Here is a 22,437-nt window from a genome sequence, read left to right as displayed (position 1 = left end):
AGTTGTCTTTTTCTTCTCTAATATGCAGACAGATTTTTTTTGTTTGACAGAGATACATTTACCAGCTGAATGAGGACCAATTAAACGATACATTACCTAGTCGAATAAAAAGGGCAAGAGATTGTATTTTAATATGAAATCAATATCCAATCAATCTATATCCCTTTAAAGGTTTTTTTTATTGACTGAGTTAGAGAAATTAAACAGTCTTGCAGGCCACTCATGAAGCGCAACCCAATAATCTATGAGAATAGAAGCATCAATATGGTGATAAAAATGAAAATAAATAATTCAAGGCAACATTTGCAGCTTGAGGTGAAAATTACATTTTTCATCCTGTTCCTTGGTTCTGCATTTTGTCCAAGGCTTTAACAAGAAAGTGTTCACACAGATTTTGTCATTTTTACTCAGATTCTCCTTTTTGTTTCTAAAGATATTATGTGCTGTTCTCATTCTGTAATTAACTGCAAGGAATCATTCATATATTATTTGTTTACAATATACTTATATAGCGCTACTAATGGGTAAAATAACAGCTCTATGCACTTACACTCTCTTTCATTTTAATATAGTGTTTTAATTTTTAATGTTTCTTGTCATCCATTGCCCCCAGCAATAAACCATTGTACAAGTCAAGTGTAGCAAGGGCAGAATAATTTGAACTGGATACCAAGGTATGTTTGGGTACTACTACTGCTAATCATCATCACAACGATAATGTTTTAGCAGCATTATATATATATATATATATATATATATATATATATATATATATTGTTTTCTTCAACATTTATTTTTGTTTTCTCCTGTAAACCCCCAATAAAGTACTCTGACATTTTGCCATTTGTAGTAGTGAAGAGAATTCCATTCTACAAATACATTCTGCAAAGAAAAAAAAAATCATTTTAGGAATTAGAAATTTCACTATTTAAATATGATTTAATTGAACCATATATACTGTACATTCACATATATATATATATATATATATACAGTGGGGGAAAAAAGTTGATTTTGTACGTTTGCCCACTGACAAAGAAATGATCAGTCTATAATTTTAATGGTAGGTGTATTTTAACAGTGAGAGACAGAATAACAACAACAAAATCCAGAAAAACGCATTTCAAAAAAGTTATACATTGATTTGCATGTTAATGAGGGAAATAAGTATTTGACCCCTTCGACTTAGTACTTGGTGGCAAAACCCTTGTTGGCAATCACAGAGGTCAGACATTTCTTGTAGTTGGCCACCAGGTTTGCACACATCTCAGGAGGGATTTTGTCCCACTCCTCTTTGCAGATCCTCTTCAAGTCATTAAGGTTTCGAGGCTGACGTTTGGCAACTCGAACCTTCAGCTCCCTCCACAGATTTTCTATGGGATTAAGGTCTGGAGACTGGCTAGGCCACTCCAGGACCTTAATGTGCTTCTTCTTGAGCCACTCCTTTGTTGCCTTGGCTGTGTGTTTTGGGTCATTGTCATGCTGGAATACCCATCCACGACCCATTTTCAATGCCCTGGCTGAGGGAAGGAGGTTCTCACCCAAGATTTGACGGTACATGGCCCCGTCCATCGTCCCTTTGATGCGGTGCAGTTGTCCTGTCCCCTTAGCAGAAAAACACCCCCAAAGCATAATGTTTCCACCTCCATGTTTGACGGTGGGGATGGTGTTCTTGGGGTCATTCCTCCTCCTCCAAACACGGCAAGTTAAGATGATGCCAAAGAGCTTGATTTTGGTCTCATCTGACCACAACACTTTCACCCAGTTCTCCTCTGAATCATTCAGATGTTCATTGGCAAACTTCAGACGGGCCTGTACATGTGCTTTCTTGAGCAGGGGGACCTTGCGGGCGCTGCAGGATTTCAGTTCTTCACAGCGTAGTGTGTTACCAATTGTTTTCTTGGTGACTGTGGTCCCAGCTGCCTTGAGATCATTAACAAGATCCTCCCGTGTAGTTCTGGGCTGATTCCTCACCGTTCTCATGATCATTGAAACTCCACAAGGTGAGATCTTGCATGGAGCCCCAGACCGAGGGAGACTGACAGTTATTTTGTGTTTCTTCCATTTGCGAATAATCGCACCAACTGTTGTCACCTTCTCACCAAGCTGCTTGGCGATGGTCTTGTAGCCCATTCCAGCCTTGTGTAGGTCTACAATCTTGTCCCTGACATCCTTGGACAGCTCTTTGGTCTTGGGAGCCAGAAATCTTGCTGATTGATAGGGGATCAAATACTTATTTCCCTCATTAACATGCAAATCAATTTATAACTTTTTTGAAATGCATTTTTCAGGATTGTTTTGCTGTTATTCTCTCTCACTGTTAAAATACACCTACCATTAAAATTATAGACTGATCATTTCTTTGTCAGTGGGCAAACGTACAAAATCAGCAGGGGATCAAATACTTTTTTCCCTCACTGTATATATAATTATCACATCAGATACATGCTACCTCATCAATTCATCACTTATGTCTGCTATAAATAACTGAATAAAATAAAAGTAAATTGGTGGTCATTTTCTAAATATTGTTATAATATTTTATATATTTTTTAAATTAAATACTTAAATGTGAAATTATGTTTCAAATTTTGGATCAGAGTTTTTGCGAAATAACTTTTTGCCATTTACATAGGCTCACCATATTTCAGCTTCCAAAATGGAGGACACTCCAAAGCAGGGGAGGGTGATTTCTACCTCTCACACTTTATTAACATGTGCTGTAAATCTAACATGTAACTTTAAATAATTATTATTATTCCCATTCTACACACCCACTACAAAAACACTGACATTTTGTCATTCATTCTACAGTAAATTTGTACTTTCATTTTGGTATTATATTATGTGACTTGATCCAAACAGCTGTTACATACAGACATTGTGGGCTCTTCTAAACACTTTTAAATATAGGAATAGAAATATCTATGACCAAAGACCTCTTCTTCACATGTATGCTAGAGCACACGTACACTTGGACTTTGGTATTTCAGAAATTTGCCTGGACAGAGATTGGAAAAACAAAATAGAGGACATTTCCGGGAAAATGCAGACATCGTTTGCAAACAATTATTTTGAATTTAAAAATTCTATTGATACTGTAGCCAACATAATTTTTTAAAATTTAATTCTGGCACACTTACAAATTCCAGTTTTTATCTTCTCATAGGCCTATGCAGACATGGCTACAGTATTAAAAAAAAGTTTTGATCTGTATCTCAAGTCAGTAGGGACAGTAAATGAATATAATGATTAAAATATATACCTTTTTAGTGGAATGAACATATTGATTATAATAATTATATTAAACTTGTGTGTCTCCCAGTTGGCCCATATGTGCGACCTACCCGTGGTGTTAATCAAACTGACTCAGCAATTTCTACAGTCAGTGCCTTATTGCTGCAAACTGTAAATGTAATTCTTACATGGTAAATTAATTTATATCCACCACTATCCTCGAACCACACACTTTGCCACTGATCGATTTCTTCATTGAAAAATTGGTTCAGCAGCAGTGGCCGGCTGGAGCCCCGCCTTGCTTGCTGAATTGTGACCCCAGCTCCCATGTGGACCGTGATAGCTGATTTTATGTGAAGTTTTATTAATTGTATTAACCTTTTGCTTCATAAAATTTTCCTCAGTACATATATTAAAAACTTTTTTTTTAATTATAAAAATGTTTAAGCAAGGTCTGGACCTCAGTTAAATCTGTGTGGATGAACCTTTAGCCTGTTTCCAACAAATATGTAGTGCATTTCATCTATCTATAATGAGAACAAAACTGCCCTTGGAGCTCTTTTATCTCAACCAAAACTACCACAAAGGTTTTCAAAACACTAACCCTTGAGGAGGAAACTATCATTAGAAAAAGTGTCAGACTGGCTGCATTCACATTGTCTTTTTGAGGAATGTATGCAAAAGGGAGCATTGATTTTAAAGCTGCAATATGAAACCCAATTGTTTGGCTTGTAATGTAAATAAATAAATACATGCACTTGTCAAACATTCCCCCCCGAAAAGCTCAAAACTCGAACTGAAGTTCGAAATAATCAATAAACTATGAAACATTTTGGAAGGTCAAGAGAAGACGTTTACTCTGGCTACTCGCCAAATAATCAATGGGCAAAAAACGTGCTGAGCACAGAGTTCTTTATAATATTTGAACTTTCATTGATACTGGATGTAGGACTAAATTACCTCAGCATCCTCCAAACACCCTTTTATGCGCAAGCACATTTATAATTGGATACCTTTTCCTACATTTGATCAATTCTTATGAAATTAAGTATACTCTGTAATGTAGTTTAAAAAAAATGTATTAGTGTTCAGTGGAACACCTTTATATTCTCAGTATTAACCCCCAAAAAGTCATGGTCACAAAGTACTGCACTGAACTGCATCAGTATCTGTTTTTAGGTAACAGCCCTGATGCAACTAAAACATTCATATTACACATACATCTACATTTAATTAGGTAACCAAAAGTGATGTAGGTATTGTAGACCATTTTAAAAGTTTTGAGTTACTGAGGGTACAGGTTTGGCTACAATTGTCCACCCTGTGTTTGCAACATGCACATGTATTTCGCTATAGTTTTTCATTTCTGCTTTTTTACCTCTGGTATGGTCTAATACAATTAGTCGAGCAGAGTCTGCAAACAGCTCACATATTCCACTGGGCTTATACCGGTGGGGCATCAAAAAGCAATAAGTCTTCATATGAAGAGGAACATTGTTGCTGTGGTACCTGTATCGCCAGCTGCATGTCTGTAACAGTGATTTGTGCTGTTCATCTAGAATTTCTCAGAGGTGTTCAAGACTTTGCTGTTTTCCTTTGTTCAACAATACCCATCACTCAAGTGATATGGAGATGGGCAGTATCATTGTTGATGGTCTTCAGTAATCATAAAACCTATTTTTAAAGCGCTGTCTTGAAAATAAACTGATATCACTCTTCAGTTTAACTATGATAGGTTTTAGTACATACCGGGGCATGCTGCACATACACGACCCAAATGAGTGTCTAATACCTTTGTCCAAGGTTGATTTGATAAACTATCCTTGATTGTTCCAGCTATCCTGTTACAGTTTTGTTTTATATGGTTATTTTGCAGTAGTTGTGGATCTGCATACATATTGAATTTGAATTATATTGTTTTCCCACTCATATTTCACAACCCTGTGTCATTCAGTCCATGGGTGCATTTATTCTAGTAAATAATGTTACTTTAGTGTCCTTATTTAACAGCCACTGCCCTGGCCATATATATATATATATATATATAGATAGATAGATATAGATATGAATATTTGTAAATAGTTGGGTAAATAAATGGGGAGTAGACTAATGGGCTTTTAGTTCTTAATCTCTGTTCTTGTGAAGGAGAATGACATTTATCTGGTATTGCTTTATTTTGTAGAAATCTCAATTTCTTCTCAGCTTTTTTTAGGATCTCCATTGTGCTTCCATGCTTGTCCATTATTCATCTTCTTTATGGCATAGCTTACCTCTTCTGGAATCACAATTCACTTCATTGTGACCTCCTCCTTTGTTGAATTAATGTAAGTAATAACAACCTAATTAAATGTGTGTGTGTGCATGTATGTATGTATGTATGTATGTATGTATGTATGTATGTATGCATGTACAGTATATATATATATACACACACAGTTCTAATACATTTTCTCTGAGGTTAAAAGAAGTATGAAGAAAATGTATTAATATTCCAGCAATATCATCAGCACTATTTCTTAAACTTCGTGCTTAACAGATTTTGTCAGAAAGATATTGTGTGTTTAATTCAATGCTTTTGTGCCAGCAGATAGCAAATATTGTTTACAATTTAGAGGTGATATACATTATTGTATACAATATTTCCTTGCATATAACACATGCACACTATGTATATATATATATATATATATATATATATATATACATTATCTTCAAAGGAGCATGTGATTCTTTAATATTACAAGAAAAATACCAGTCTGAGCTTGACAAATGGTTATTTTACAACACATGACTTGTTTACACCTGACAGTTCTCTTAGTTGTGTGCTGCTACCAATTACTGGTACATTTTAGCATCATTATCACAATGCTAGATTTGCATTATTAAAGTCAGGCTGTGCCTGTGTCACTCATTAATCACTGCACAATGAGTGCTGTCAGAAAGTTGTCATCTTTGACACCTCATTATTCACTACATTCCTTCTTGTTATCAGCTAAATCATATACCCACCTGCTGTGGTGAAAGCCAGTCTGCCACTGGTTTCAAAGGTGACCTTTTTAACTCATGGGGGGAAGAAAAAAAAAGTTTACTTCCTTTCTTTTCTTTTTAATATCCAACATGGTTTGAATTTAACCTTCAGAAACATTAAGATCTTGAAAACGGACGCCATCATTTCACTCTTCTTAAAAGAAGAGTGTTCAGGTTGCTACATTTTCACTTTATAATGAGCAGGATAACTTTTGTTTTTAATCTCACATGTCTCTCAAAAAACATGGCCATTCTTGTTGTAATTATTTTTGTACAAGTCTAGTATAGCCTTATGGTGTAAAATAAACTTTTCAGGTAATTGCACTGCTGCCGGTGAGAACTCCTGAAGGGTGCTATATTATCTTAGGTTATTAAGATGTTTCAACTTTTCCCCGTGTCCAGTCAGAAACATCCTTGATGCTGTTGCCCACAAACTCCATGCTTAGTTTTTACTTTATCTGCAAGCTTTTCTCCTTTGCTGAGGCCAGACCTGTTCTTGGTGATTTGAATTTTATGTGATCAGTGTATCCATGCATGCAGTTCACTGTAATAATAAGACACCGGAGTGATGGATCCTGTGACTTTTCTTCTAAGGTAATAAGCAAAGATAATTTATTATACAGCTGAAAAAAGACTGTAATGGAATAAGTCATTTTATTTCAGCCTTTACAGGCAGAAAACTCTTGTGTATAAGCTAGGAGTAGGTTTTGAATATTTTGTACGCTTTGTTTCAATTTTTGGCCCTCTTGCATCATATTTTGCTATAGAGGATATCAATAATAAAATGTGTTGAATGCACTGGTCCAACTGAAAGAATCTAGGACATTGCCTCAGAAATTCAGCACGAAACAGACAATGTTCTTGTTCATGTTATGTTGTTTTGAACTTCAAAATAATATTAAATAATAATTTTGTTTGTTTTCTTGCATGGGATAAACAAGCACAACAAAGAGTGTCTTTTAAATAAGGATGTAAAACAATAGGGAGCACTAGCAGTTAGATTATGTCTAAACTATGAAGCAATATTATAAATGCAACAGACCCTGCATTGTGTGTCTTACACATGCATACATGCACGGAGAATGGAGGGTTTGTGGAAGAAAACTGTGAAGAGGAAAAATTGTGTTGATGCTTAGTCTCCTATCATTCTTTAGTATATTATTATATGCACATAAAAACACTTGCAAAGTCTTGCATTGTCTATAAAAGCTGTTGAATTGATATAGCCCAGTGAAGGTGAATATCAAAATACTCTTGAAAAGCATCTCTTTAAAATCTCTCCTTTGAGAAGCATTCCCTTTGGTAGTGAATTACTATATTCTATTTTTCTTTCTGAAAATAGATGAATACATCTTCTTCTTCTAATTATACATAGTATTACTATTATAAAAGACAGCAGCCCCTTTACTTTTCAATTTAACTTCAGTAAAAATGCCAGGGAAAGAAAATTAAATAGCGCGTGAGTTAGCAGGAGTGGACAACATAACATTATTATACTGTTGGAGCAACAACCCATACGGAGAGGTAGCAGTTACTGATTGAATTATGTTGCTATTCGTTGAACAGATTTTACTACTGCTGTCAGCAGAAATCCTAATGAGATTAATTTAAGCACTGGTCAGTTGCCAAGCGTAATCATAGGATAAAACCTGTGAACTGAACAGAAAAGCACTCCAGATTTGATAAGATATACTGTCAGAAGAAGTCTGAAATATACATCAATCTTTGTGTTTATCTCCACTACTTCTCTGTTTTTTTAATTAATAGACAAGTTATATTAATGGATGAGTAATGGTCCATTTTAGTAAAGCAAACTTATATTACACACTGTCCTAAGTAAATAAGGCAAGGTCCTTTAACCAAATAACATAATTGTAAACAGTCAGTAACTGGGTCATATGATATACACCCCACCATTGTATCAATCAATCAACAAAGGAATAAAGAAATCTCTCTATATATGCAATTTAGTAAAGATATATTTGATCCTAAACATGATTTTGTATTTCATAATAACACATATATGTGTGTGTGTGTGTGTGTGTGTGTGTGTGTATGTTGAAATTGCATTTTGATACATGAATGAGCAGATTAAGGAGCAGTTTGAATTTAAAGAACAAAATAATCAAAATATTTTATCACATTTATAAACCCAGTTTTACTACATTTAAGACTGAAAAGAGTGCTTTTCAAAATGACTGCAATTTGAATTGTAGAATATCTTTCATTATTTTATTTGCTCATGGGATTGAAATGTTAAGGATGTATCCCTAGAGAATCTCTTCTTTAAGTGCTGCTCTTAATCCTCAGTAAAATACATTAAATATGGAAAATCTAGGGATTATGCATTAATTATGAATCATGCTGATAATGATTTTAGGAGAAATGGCAAAAGTTACAAGAATCTTATTTTAAATGTTTCAAAATCCATTTAAACTTATGGTGTTAAAGACTTGGAGACAAACATACTTTATTATAGAACAATAACACGATTCACACTGAACAGCAATAGTCCTATACACATATTCACGCAACATAAGGGGCAGAGCCACATTTGAAATGTAAATAAATATCATTCAATTTTATTAAATGAGACAGTGTGTTTCTGAAATGTCATAAAATAATTAAACTGTAATAAAACCCATTTTAGATATTACTGTAATACATGGATGAACAGAAAGACCTCCAAGTTAGGCACTAATGCATGACTGGGTTTTTAAAGGAAGAGCCCAGCAAACCTGGGGGAATCGTGGCGCTAACCCAGGCTTGATTGCTTTGGGACATGCTTCCCACCACCAGGCAATCTGAAAATCATTTTGTGTATTCAGCAGTACATAAGCAACTCATGAATCATACCTTTCCTTACTAAACACAACATGAGTGCTCTTGAAAACTGTCACACCAAACAGAGCCAGATGAATGTCTCCACACCAGTTTCTAATAATATAATTAACCTGATTTTTTTTTTCTTCTTACATTGATATTGCTTATAGAAAAAATTTAGGCAATAATGGAAATGTTAATTAATAAAATAGAACATATATCAAATGTCATTATATACATTGAACTACTGTTTATGTAAATGTTTCTAATTTGTTTACTACCATGGTTTGGATGCTTATAGAAAAACTTTTTTATGCAGAGCTACTTATGAACAAGACAGACTGCACTTCAGATTAAATAAAATGAATAAGGAAATAATATAGAGTATAAAAGCCTACATTTTTAAAACATAATTGGAATGGGAACTATTTCAGCTGCTGGGAAAATTACAATCTGTAAGAATAATAAAACAAAAGTTTCAACATAAACATTGCTTACATGTTTATTAAAATAAATCAACTCTGGTTCATCTAGCAAGCCTAACATAGCTGCTATCAGGCGTGGACTGGCCATGGGGAAGTGCGGGAGAATCCCCCGGTGGGCCGTCTGTTTGGACCTGCCCGGGCCGCTGGGCTACATTTGATTTATAAGTATTATTTATATTTTTCCCCCCATTACATGCTGAGAATTCTGCTGTTATTAACAGGGCAGTCTTGCTCTCTCGTGCACACATATCATCTGTTTTGGGTAGATCCAAGAGTATTGCCCCCTACTGGACACTCGCAGCAGAGTTTTCACATTGCATCTAGCCTATTGTATCACACGAACAACATCCCAAAAGCATTAATTTCACTTGAGTTTGATACTTAGGTTGATGTTGATTAGGTTGTTGTGCAAACAATATAATTTATGGAATGGAGCGAAGGCCTAACAGTGGTCTGTGATTGAATATAGCATGGCTGGTTCATGGCTTTCACCAATCAGGGAGGAGGACCGGAAGTATCCATTAAAAAAATTATACAAGCCATGTTCTTGTGAGTATTCTTTCAAATTATAATAAAGTTTGTTAAAGGTATTTCTCTACTTTACCTGGTCCAATTCCAATGATCCAGGACTTGTTGGACTCGAAAAGTTCTCATGAGTAAAATGAGTTCAGACTCGAGTAATTTGTGTAAAACCTGTTTAACTGCAAATAAAGTGGCGAATTTACTTAGCACTCACTCATAGTGTAGATGCTGTCAAATACCCCATTCACACTGAAACAATTTCTGGCTTTTTGGTGTCATTCTGTTGCCAGCAAGGTCTGTGTGAATGGGTTATTTCCATTTCAATACCAGTAATTTTCCAGCAAAGGTCTTAGTCTAATTGCCGGCAATGTTCCAGCAAGGGGTCTGTGTGAACGGAGCAGGAAGATGAATGCCAGCAAATTATGTGTCATGTCCTTGCTTTGTCGACACAGTGCGTCAGCTAACTGAAGTAAGCAATCAGAATAGGGGCACATTTTGGGGGCTGCAACACAACAAGGTTAAGACACCTTTGTCCAAGAACTTGTGACTGTAATGAAAAAGGGACCGGGCGTTAGAAATGGCGCAGGTTGAAAATTATGTAGTTGCACTTATTGATGAACCAACAGGTTGGTGACATATGTAAGGCTAACTATTGTCACACATATGTCAGAAGTTATATACCAATAAATCATGCAAAATATAATGTCTTTATACATGCAAACATATAATTAGACTGCATTACAGTGACACTGACAGTAGTTTGTTTCGACTTATTTAATTTGATTTTAAGGCAGTAATGTGCAACTTTAAAAAATGAAAACTAAAATAAGTTGTTTTGAGCAATGAATCAATCACAGATCTGCACATCCAGAGTTTTGGTAGATATAAATATACACACAATGTAATGACATGCTTTATTCTCATTTATTTCAGTTGATTTAACTTTGCTGCAGTGTGTCAAGACCCCACACAATGCCTCTCGTCACACGACCATGAATCGAGAGCCGAGTCTCATACTGGGTTCACTGGTTCAAATGATGTGTGACTGCTGGTCCAGTGACCACACCGCAAAAACACACAACCATACAGCCTGATGAACTGGGCATAGAGCGAAAACACTTTTACAAACACGTCCAGAATATCGGTCCGTGTCTCCTCTCCCGAATCCACATGCTTCTGTAGCGTCTCTTTCCCATGGCTACAGCACTCTTGCCAGCAGTCTCTGTTTTCTGTGTAAATGGGTACATCCTGCAATTTTCCGGCACTCAAAGCCAGTGTGAATCGGGGGCAACAGGAAAAAGTAGGCAAATGTTGCCTGCAATTTGCCGGCATTTCAGTGAGAATGAGGCTAATGATACTGCTATGTAAAAGCTTAATAGACAGAGGGCTTGTTGTTTTACTATAGTTATGTTGTATTTAATTACATGTTCTAATCAACCTGTGTTTGCATGTCTTTTAAAGTCCAGGTAATAAAGCATTTGTTTTGGAGTTTTGCTACTTCCTCTTTGACTGTACAGTAGCAGTTAGAGTACAAGCAGCTGCAATCAAAGCTGCCTGTTAGACACTTCTTCAATTGACATTGCTTCAAATTGAGCTAGTGGTGGCAGACAGAGACGTGCGGAGACAAAGAATAAAGAATAGAAACATATTTCATAGACAGAAAAAGCTATAATATTTTCAAAAGGATAGCCTATTATTTGTGACTGTGACATCATGAAGCATGGTATGATAGCATAGCCTATATTTAGCCATACCTAAATCCCCCTAATATTTTGAAAACCTGGTAGTAGCTATAGCCTACAATTTAGAAACATTTACCCTATAAATCTAAGGCATGTATTTTTGTTTGTCCTTGTGATTGAAATGTGTTCATTCTGGATTTTGTTTTCATCTGAGTTTGGAGGCAGAGGTTTATCCAGACAAACATTATAATACAGGAGTGAAATTGTGTTTTAATTATTTTTTTATATAATAATGTACATGATTCATGATACTTTTTTTCTGTTTTGATCTATCCAGCTGTCCATACAAATTATAGATTGTGTAATAATAATGATAAATGTAATTAAAAAGAAAAACAGTGTATCAGAGTGTTGCAAAACTGTTAAAGAAAGTATTTAGTTGATCCTTCCAATGTTTACATTTCATACTTGCACACCAGCTGTAAAACCACTGCAAAAAAAAGCTTAAATCAAGAATAATGTTGTACCCACCGGGAAGCATGGAGGCAGACTGTTTTTGCTATGGGGCTGTTTCTCGTCCTCTGGTCCTGTTGGCCCTGTAAGGGATGGATGGATTCCAAAATATATCAAGATATTTTAGCCAGACACCTGGCACGGCCTGTCAATAAAATCAAGCTTGGTGGCAAATTGATTTTCCGGCACGATAACGATCCAAAGCCTATTTCAAAGTCGACACGCAAATGGTTAAGGTAGCACAATATCCACATTCTCGATGTGCCATCTCCAGACCTCAATTTAATTGAAAATGTGTGGTTTGAACTAAAGCAGTCTACAAGTGCAAGCTGTGCCACCTGGAAGTCTTGGAGAGGTTCTGCACAGACAAACTGTCGAATATTCCTCCTCAGATGTTGATGATCCTATTAAAAAGCTACAGGAAGTGTCCTCTCCATTTTGTTAAAGCTAAAGGAGGATTCACACAGTACTGATTGAACATTGTGTATTTAGAAATACATTTAACTCTGATTCATTAATTGATACAGATAATATTCATATTTATTTATTTTATATATAAAAAAATTGCTTGCTAAAGCCACTTTTATTTACATTTCTTTGAGGGTCTGAATATATTTGGAGGCTACTGTTCATGTATTAGTGGATATATATACAGGCACTATACATATATTGGTCATCTGCTAGTAATTACAACCCAGCTCCTGAGCAAAATGCCTAAAGGTAACTGATGGCCAGTTTAATTAAAATTGAAAACTTTACGTGGTATTTGACAGTCACTATATGTTCACCCATTGCGTACAACAGATGCATCTCTTGATGCTTAAGCAAGCGACAATTTAAGCATCAAGCCTGCACGGGTTTACAAAGGTTATGGTTTGCCTGTGACCCTTCCCTTGCTCTATGTTGACATATTCTGTGTACTACAAGATTTTTTTTTGTTCATGTTTTAACACATTCATGAAAAAAACAACAAGCCTAAGACAATTAATATGGAAACACTAAACATTTGAGGTGTGGATGTTACCCAAGTGCGACTACCAATGCATGTGAAGTTCAAATTACTGTCTCTTGTTGTTGGTCTCACTGAAAGATTTATGTTCCACTTACATTTTGAAAAGTACTGAATTGCACCACAAAGGAGATGGAAAATGTATTTTTGTCCCCATTTATTTATGCGGCATGACAGGCAGTCCTCTTTTTTGTTTGTATTTCTATTTGGCCAAAGAAACAGAACTGAAAAACACAGATTAGCACAAGGTTTTTCTTTTTTTTTCCCCCAGTATAAAAAGAATCACCTCCCTTGTGTCTGCAGTGTAATGAATTGAAGGTCTCCTCTTCTCCAGAACATTAAATCAATACCAATGTTCGTCGTTACTGGTTGTGAATACCAAATATATAATTCACTAAATGTCAATACTCAAAACTATTTTCGCTAAACCAATTAAGTATTCACACTGTTAAATTTAGGCCACGACAAAATTACCACTCAATATATTAAGGACCCATCCAGTCAAAAGATGAATAATTTGTGTTATCTTTGCATGTCTGAAATGCAAAGTTAATAAAATGGAACTGAAGCACAATGGATTTCTATAATTATTATACAGCCTTCAAACATCTTAATTGTTTCTAATATGGGTGTGTCAGTTTGCAGGCCAAGCACAAATTAAGTAATGGATACATATTGCGACTGTATATTGTCCTTGCCTGCTAGTAAAGAATGATTAATCCGATGTGTTTGGTGAGACAGTGCGCCTGGTCTCCTTGCAGATTAAATTAACTCCTGTGGAATTGTCTGAAACATAATTTGGATAATTGATTATGAATTGAATCTGTACTCATAACAATCACCATAAGCTCGTACAATAAACACAAAAATGTGTAGCAATTACACAAGATGAGAATAAGAGAATGAGTTTGCTTCATGTAGAATTTAGTGGCCTTTTTCATAGTCTCTAAATTGTGATGCATTTATTTATTCTATATTTAACATGAATGGTATTTGTTTTCTTCTGAAGATACATGATTTCTTGGATGGTTTCGTTTTCCTAATAATTGACACAAATGTGGAATCTGTATTTTCACAAACAAAACAAAAAAAGATCACTCATCTCTTTTAATTTCAGAGAGCGGGTAATAACAATTAAAAACATTATGTATAATTAAAGTGCTTACTGTAAACTGGTGTGTATTTCAATACGGAGCAATTATTAAGAGATGTGATCTTGTGTATCAACAGTAAATTAAGGCATAAAATGTGTATATATTGATGTTTATTTTGTTTCCCGTTTCAACCAAAGAAAGCAGCTATGAAAGAAATGGATCGTCTTAAAGCATCCATTAAACATTTTAAGAGATTGACATTGATGCTTAGATATAATTTTGGACAACCATTGCAGTGGGGTGTCTCTGCCCTCTGTGATTTAGTAGTCAAATCAATGGAAGTCATGTGTGTCCAGTACTGTGAGAAATGAACAGCTGAGTTTAATAATACATGTGGAAAATCTCCAGCTCCTAACTAAATTGTGATGCACATGAGGACTAGTCTGAGGCCCAAACTAGACAAATGTACATATTTTATCATTACAACATATATGGCAATAGCCAGAAACCTTTACAATGTCATCTATAATATGTCAATTCTCTATGTATGTTTCAGTAAAATTTTGATTAATTTGATTTTAGAAAATTGGATGACAGAGTTCCGTTCAAATAAAACCAAGTCGTTTTTTTTTCTACTTTGATTAAATCAGTTAATGAAAGTGAACACTTATTTTAAAAGATGTATTTTTCAACACAAATCTATACTTTGCATGGGTGTAAGTTCAATTTTAGATAGTTGGCATCATATATAATTTTAAGAACACATTTAAATAGTATTTTAATTTCTGAGCACATTAAAAAATGAAATAGACTAAAAGAAACAAAACAAGTTGCTTTAGCTTTTACTTTAAGATATACAATATTTAATGGTTCAAGTAAAATTTCATGACAAGAAAAATAATCACACCAAATAAATCTGGTTAGGTGTTCTTCCACAATAAATGTACCGTCTGTGGATGGGATATTTTACAAGGGAATGACAATATATAGATGATCAAAATACTGCACTTTGACCTGCTGGCACACAAGTAAGCTTTCCCTCAAAGCATTTGTGAATTCCAACAACTGATATAAATAGCAATTTCTATTGATTTACAAGCAGTTATAATATAGCAATAGTTTTTACATTATTTTTTTTCTTTACACGATACATGGCGTCTACATACAGAATATTCAGGCAATGTTTATATATATATATATATATATATATATATATATTTTTTTTTTCTCTTAAACACAGATTGTCTTTTAGTACTTGAACAGCATATGTGAGAATTGTATAGGTAAGTGGGAAATCTAAAGTTCTGTAACAACCTCCTTTTGCTGCAACCTACAATTTACATTGTTTTCAATCGGTTTTACCTTATTTAAAGTGTTTATTTATTTATTTATAGTCTTGCCTTCATATACAAAGTGTTTATTTATTTCCCAAAACCTATATAGCCATGTAGTCTTCCCCCTCCCCCCAATACAATGAAAAAATAAAAAAATGCAGAAAAAAAAGCAGAATTTGCATCTTTCGGATATTGTCGCCCAGCTTTTACAATTCAGAAGCTCAGATCACAGATTGCGCCACCTACTTGCGTTTCTTTAGGGAGAACTCCGTTCTTTCTTGACAGGAACACAGCGAGAATACAATCCAAGGGTGAAACCACACCACCTGACAAGTATTTTGAGGAGCTGTAGAACACCAACTGGGCAATAATAGCGATCATTATCACATGCAGATGGGAAAGCAGGACAACTAATTAGCAGAATATTATTTCTTTAACCACCTCCTACAACCTCTAACGTCAACCACTAGAGTCTCTAAACAAACAGTATTGCATATGCAAAATATGTTTTGCATATTTTCCTGACTTTAATTTGTCCAGTTGGTTTCAAATAATTTAAAGAATAAGCAATAGAACCATAACATAAAATGACCACGCATGTTAAACAGCAATAAAAAGAAAATAACTACACATAAATCAGCTCATACTGTAAACTGAACCATTGTTTTTATATGCCAATTGTGAATGGAAATATAATTGTTTTGCTTCCTTTGCTTTTACCTAGATTAAGATGAAGAATAATTAACAGAAGTCCTATTTTTTGGTACTTTAGTGAGTCCTTTGGCACTCAGACACGACCCAAATCAATCTTTCCCTTATAAAAACCCTGCTGCTAGAAAAGATGTACTCTTTCATAGTTTATTCATAAAGAGTTACATTGGGAAATAAAGTAACACCTAAAACCATTTACATTTCAACAGGCTCTCTGTCGTTCACACTTTGACTAGAGGTACCGTCTTATTCAATGATAATTTCCAGAATGAAGTCATGGTTAAGGAATGATGGTTCAAAGTATGTCACCTGACTGACCAACACAAAATGAAACTTCAAAACAAACATTTTTTCATATGGCTGTCCCATTCACTTATTCCAGGATATTTGGAAAGCTTCACAACAGGATACGATGGGTGTAAAACAGTGCAAATCCTAACTTTCACTCTTACGTTGAGCGTGAAGATGTTGTTGAAAGGTTTTCCCTCTTTCTGCTGTTAGTATACTGACCTTGGACAAGATAACCATTTGAATTACATTAAAGGAAAATAAAAACCAAATGACCTGCAGGCAGCCCTATCTTTTATAAAAAAAACATAATTTTCCAAGTGCTGGAGAGCTCAATTTGTATAATTTAAAAATCGGCTGAGAACATTAAAGGAGGACACACAGTGTACATATGTTACACCCCCTTAAGTAGCCCTTTGATCAAAAGAAACTGCATTTATTGTCTATTGCTGACACCGTCTTTATCTAAACGCTAAAAGCGCCTCAATGTTATTCTAATTTGTTTTGAAGGAGGTATAAAATGAGTATCGCCAAGAGTATCACAGTTCCTGATTTGCATTAGTGGATGCTTCCCTGTAAATGGTGTATCTTCTAAAATATCAAATACATGTTATCTAGGGTATAGTCTGTGCATTTCAATATGATGCCATGCACTTGTGCAGACGTCTTTGAACTTTTCCAAGCATGCAATACAGAAGAATAATACTGTCACTAGCTTCGTTTAGCTTTGCAGGAAAGTGTGTTTGCCGCCAAGAGAACAACAGATTTGTCCAGAGGAAGACAATATTTTATGCAGAAAGACTGCGCCTTGTGTTGGGTCTGCAGATGTCAGACTCCCTCTGGATTGACTGCACCATCATTATTCTCCTTAATTAAATGTTTTAAACAATTATAAAGCTAGTTGGGGGAATAGCCGCCAATGCGAGTGTGTCATCTTTTGGTTCAACGAGCAACAGAACAATCCTGTCTCTACATAACACTCTTATGGCACATATAATTCCTCTGCTACTTTGACTAATTTATATTGAAGTAATTTTTTGCATCACTGACCTGCAATCTTTGAGAGTCAGCAAAATTGACTAAGTAGTGTTCCCACTGATTGTTTTAGCAGTGTTCAGAGAATCCTGAATGTTAGGTTTACCAAAATAGATTCAATTCCACTATTTTAATGATTTTGTTAACACACTGAGCATCTTTTGTTTTCTTTACCTCTCTTTGTGATTGCAATAGCCTACTGTCACTATATCTGCCTTGTACATATTGAAGTCAATTAGGTTTGCTTGTGCTCTATGAAGTGTATTTTGTATTGTATGTTTTTTGTTTATTTGATTTTGCACATTTCTAATCATTATGGTATCTTGGACTGTTAATATAAAATGAATGTATTATGATTACAACTACTTTTACTAGTACTACTATTATATTATTATAATTATTATTACTAGTAGTTGTAGTAGTAGCAGTAGTAGAAGTAATACAGTCACATTTATATCAGCTAATATTTTGAAACATATCTAGTTATCTTATTTAGTGCCTTATGATTTCAGTAAGTGTGGGACAGGTAAACAGTGTAATGAGATAGCCACATGAAAATATGATTATTCAGAAATGGTCAGGATTCAGCAAATCTTGCTTTTTTGGCTTCCCTTTGAACTTTGGTGTCGCATAACATGAGGAAGAAAACAAACAAAAAGAAACAACTATCGAATCACAAATTTCAGGGTTCCTTTATGTCGGAAGAATTTGTTACCATCCGCCAGTGGAGTACAACTGGCTCCCTTCAATGTTCTCCCTTCACACACAATCAAGGCAAAGACAGATCCACAACAGGAAGTGTGTAGCTCAACGAATTCCACAAACCCTATGGAGACCAAACCAACATACAATATGCCATTTGTTGAATTCAGCGAGTTTGAGTTAATAAAACAAAACCAAAAAAAATCCTGGCAGAACAATATCAAGGAACATTATGATCACTCCAAGTTTTAATATAGTTAAGTGTAAATAGCTGTGGGACACCCATAATACAATGTAACTGAAAGCAGGTTTACACATGGACAGCAAGCATCAGCTAATGCCATTAAAGCAAAACTTCCACACAATCAGTTTTTTGTTGTTTGTTTCATCTAACTAGGACAGAGACTATAATTGTATTTTACAAGTTTTCCCGAAACCAGCATGTTTCCTGTTTTGTAACAGTTGAAAATGATGCATGAGTTATCAGCACTTAATATTTGTAAAACCTGACGCTTATTTTGATAAGTGTAGCACCTCTTATGCTGTCTGTAGGGGACAGAAGAAATTGAATGGTACATAGTCAGCACGTAAACTGCACTTATCGAACTATAAAGGAAAACAGAATATTTACAAAAAATAGATGTGAAACTGAAGGATAGTGTCTTTCTATCTGATGTAAGTACAAGCACACCTATTCAGTGCATTATTATGGAACACTATACTATAACATAGTCTTGGTGGAGATTCGTAACATTTCACAACGGCCGAGCATCTTTTATGCTCAACGTATTTCAAAGGAAAACTGTGTCATATAAAAGTAAGGTAGAAAATAGGAAACCAATTAATTTGTTAAAGTGCATTCTTCCACGGCTATGACTTTTCTGCTGATAACAGATCAAAGTAATTATGCAAAGGGGAGAATCTCATAATTGGTTCCATAGCACATATCATGATGCACATAATTTGTATGTTTCTAAAAACCTTGATGTAAAAAAAAAAAAAAACGTAAAAAGAATAATTGCTCTTTAGTGCTTCTGCTTCTGACTTTTGAAGCTCCTGTGTTAATGAGATAATTTTGAAAAACAAGTATATTTGCAATAGAAAAGAGAAGATAAAAGTGGCCAATGGAAGAATCAAAGTTACTCTCATGCAAGACAGGTCTGGAATCAAAACAAAAAAACAACAACCCCCCCCCCCCCACACACACACACAAATAAATAAATCCAACAATCAAACAAAAGATACAGTTTCCTCCAGCTTTCGAGGTGGAACTATTAATATTTTAAATAAAAAAAACATAAAAGATTTGTGTCTGTGTTGTTTAAATGCATTAAATCATTGACATGTGTGTTGTGTTGCCGTGCAGCTGCTGGGGAGGGAGAAAATGTTTGCAGGCTCTCAAACAAACACAATGCATACCAAGATACATGGCCTGGGAGGGAGTTCGGGTTCCATATTGTTCAGAAAGCTCAACGTGATCACGATGCATTCAGGCTGCAGTCACACAGTCCTCTTAAGTGAAGTTAGTGAATCGCTTTTTTTTTTTCTCTTTCTCTTTTTCCCACAGCAGCAAGTGGCTGAGCAGCCAACAACCAGACATGTATTTATTTACCTGTTATCTCAGTCACATTTTAAATGTTCACATTGTGACCATCTGTTTATGCGGTCCCAGGTTTATCATTAATTTCTGTCTCAACTTTGTCAAACTTTTTTCCCCTTATCTCCTGTCTTTTTTCTTTTTTAAATTGTTTTTTTTTTCATTAATATGAATGTATTTATTTCAAGATGTGCCATTATCTACCAATCACACAAGCCTACCCTTCTTCCAGTTAAGGAGCTACTTTGGCATATAACTATCTTCATATGTACAGGACTCTCAGGAATTCATATGACCAAAAAATAAAAAATAAAAAATAATCAACTTTTATCACGTTTGTAATTCTCCCTTTCTTTGAAACTCTATTTGATTACATTATCATACTCATTATTGTTTTAACACTTGATATCATGATTGCTATTATTGATAGTATAATTATAATAATAATTTGTAGGTACTTATTTATTCACTTATCTATTTATATGTACGTATTGACAAGCTTCTACCACACACAAAAGTATGTGGCCCAGACCTAACGTAGTGACTGCAACTGGGTCACGGAGAACTTGTCTGTGGGCAACTGCGTCCCACAGAGTGGTCTTATAGCTGATGCTCGTGGACAAAGGCAGTGGTCCCCCCAGTAGCAGGAGCCGGCTGATTGGATGGGGTGAAGTTAGCCAATGGGATGACCTTGACGGGATCCTCCTTTTTGCTACAATGTCTCTCCAGGGTGTTGTAGAACTGCGGCCGGTTGCTCCCTTGGCCCTTGTCAATCTCCTCTTTGGGGACAGACCTGCTCAGAGTATGGCGGCCATCTGGCTTGGTTCCACGGGCCCAACCTTGCTGAAATCCAAAGGTGGGCAGCGTGGGGTTCGTTGACTGCTGGAACTGGGTCAATGCTGGGGGCATCCAACAGCTATCGGAGTGACCGAGGATGAGACACTCCTGAGTGCAGGTCTCCGAGGCCTCGGCCAGAGCCTTCTGCAGGTTGACTTCAATGGCTGCAGGAGACAAAGAGAAATGTCCTGTTAATGTTGAGACTGACTTGAATTATTCATGATTGGTCCATTATAAATTCATGACATAAGGTGGGATTATTGTGTCCTTTATATAGGATATTTTTAATGAGTAGAAAAGTGTGGGAAGGCTTTGAAAAGAGCATTTGGTTCATGAAGGTGTGGGTGGCCATCAACTATTCAGCTTATATTAGACATTGTTTATTATTTTCTGCTGAACCAAAACCAGTGATGAAGAATAATGAGTAATGAAGCATTACAGTATTTGTTTCCACCTCAAGTAGACTACAACACAAATTCCATATTCATTTTCAGGCTTCAAGATGCTTTAGAATGGAGTATGAATGCTGGTTAATTGGTTTACCTTCAAAACAGTGAAATGCAGCAAAAAGTGTGGAGACATCAACTTTGAGAAAAAAAGAAAACAAGAAAATGAAGCTGCAGTAAGTGTTTGATTCATACCATTTTGAAAAGAAAACAACAACACTGCCAGTGCTTTTTTATATTTAAATTCCCAATGCTTTCTCCTGTTTACCTAAGAAATAAAGCAAATTCCCAGTAGCTTAATTAAATCTCTAGCACAAAAACACACACACACACACAAGAAACATCTTGTTTTTGAAGGAGATCGATTTACTGTATTAAATATTTAACAAGCAGCTCAACTATATTTTAAACAATTCTTTTGTTTAATCACTAGATAACGGTTTCTACCAGTCAATTAAATTCAGCCATGAAAACACACACACTCATGTGTCTGTGCAATTACAAGAATATATATCACTTCTAGGGGGAGTAGTGAAAGATGGTTGGCGTCATCTTAGTCCTCATCACCTCGTCAACAACAAGAGCAAGTATTACAGCGGAGTTGCATCTTAACACCAGTAATAATGATATATAAAGACAACATTAAAAGTTGGTGACAGTATATATATATATAACTATACACTCACCTAAAGGATTATTAGGAACACCATACTAATACTGTGTTTGACCCCCTTTCGCCTTCAGAACTGCCTTAATTCTACGTGGCATTGATTCAACAAGGTGCTGAAAGCATTCTTTAGAAATGTTGGCCCATATTGATAGGATAGCATCTTGCAGTTGATGGAGATTTGTGGGATGCACATCCAGGGCACGAAGCTCCCGTTCCACCACATCCCAAAGATGCTCTATTGGGTTGAGATCTGGTGACTGTGGGGGCCAGTTTAGTACAGTGAACTCATTGTCATGTTCAAGAAACCAATTTGAAATGATTCGACCTTTGTGACATGGTGCATTATCCTGCTGGAAGTAGCCATCAGAGGATGGGTACATGGTGGTCATAAAGGGATGGACATGGTCAGAAACAATGCTCAGGTA

The 22,437-nt window shown here is 35.4% G+C and overlaps 1 protein-coding gene across 1 annotated transcript in view; it reads right to left on the bottom strand.

Moving 5' to 3' along the window:
• Positions 1-19,672: 19,672 nt before the first annotated feature.
• The window catches only part of pcdh11 (protocadherin 11), a 218,091-nt gene continuing 215,326 nt past the window's right edge, over positions 19,673-22,437 (bottom strand). Inside the window, exon 5 of the mRNA XM_066714784.1 lies at positions 19,673-21,060. Within this exon, the coding sequence (XP_066570881.1) occupies positions 20,660-21,060 (401 nt within the window). The 3' untranslated portion in view covers positions 19,673-20,659. The remainder of the gene's footprint in view (positions 21,061-22,437) is intronic.

Source organism: Amia ocellicauda, chromosome 10 (assembly GCF_036373705.1).
Source record: "Amia ocellicauda isolate fAmiCal2 chromosome 10, fAmiCal2.hap1, whole genome shotgun sequence".
NCBI classification, from domain to species: domain Eukaryota; kingdom Metazoa; phylum Chordata; class Actinopteri; order Amiiformes; family Amiidae; genus Amia; species Amia ocellicauda.
The sequence above is the reverse complement of the archived record's forward strand: the minus strand, read 5'-3'. Positions and strand labels throughout refer to the sequence as shown.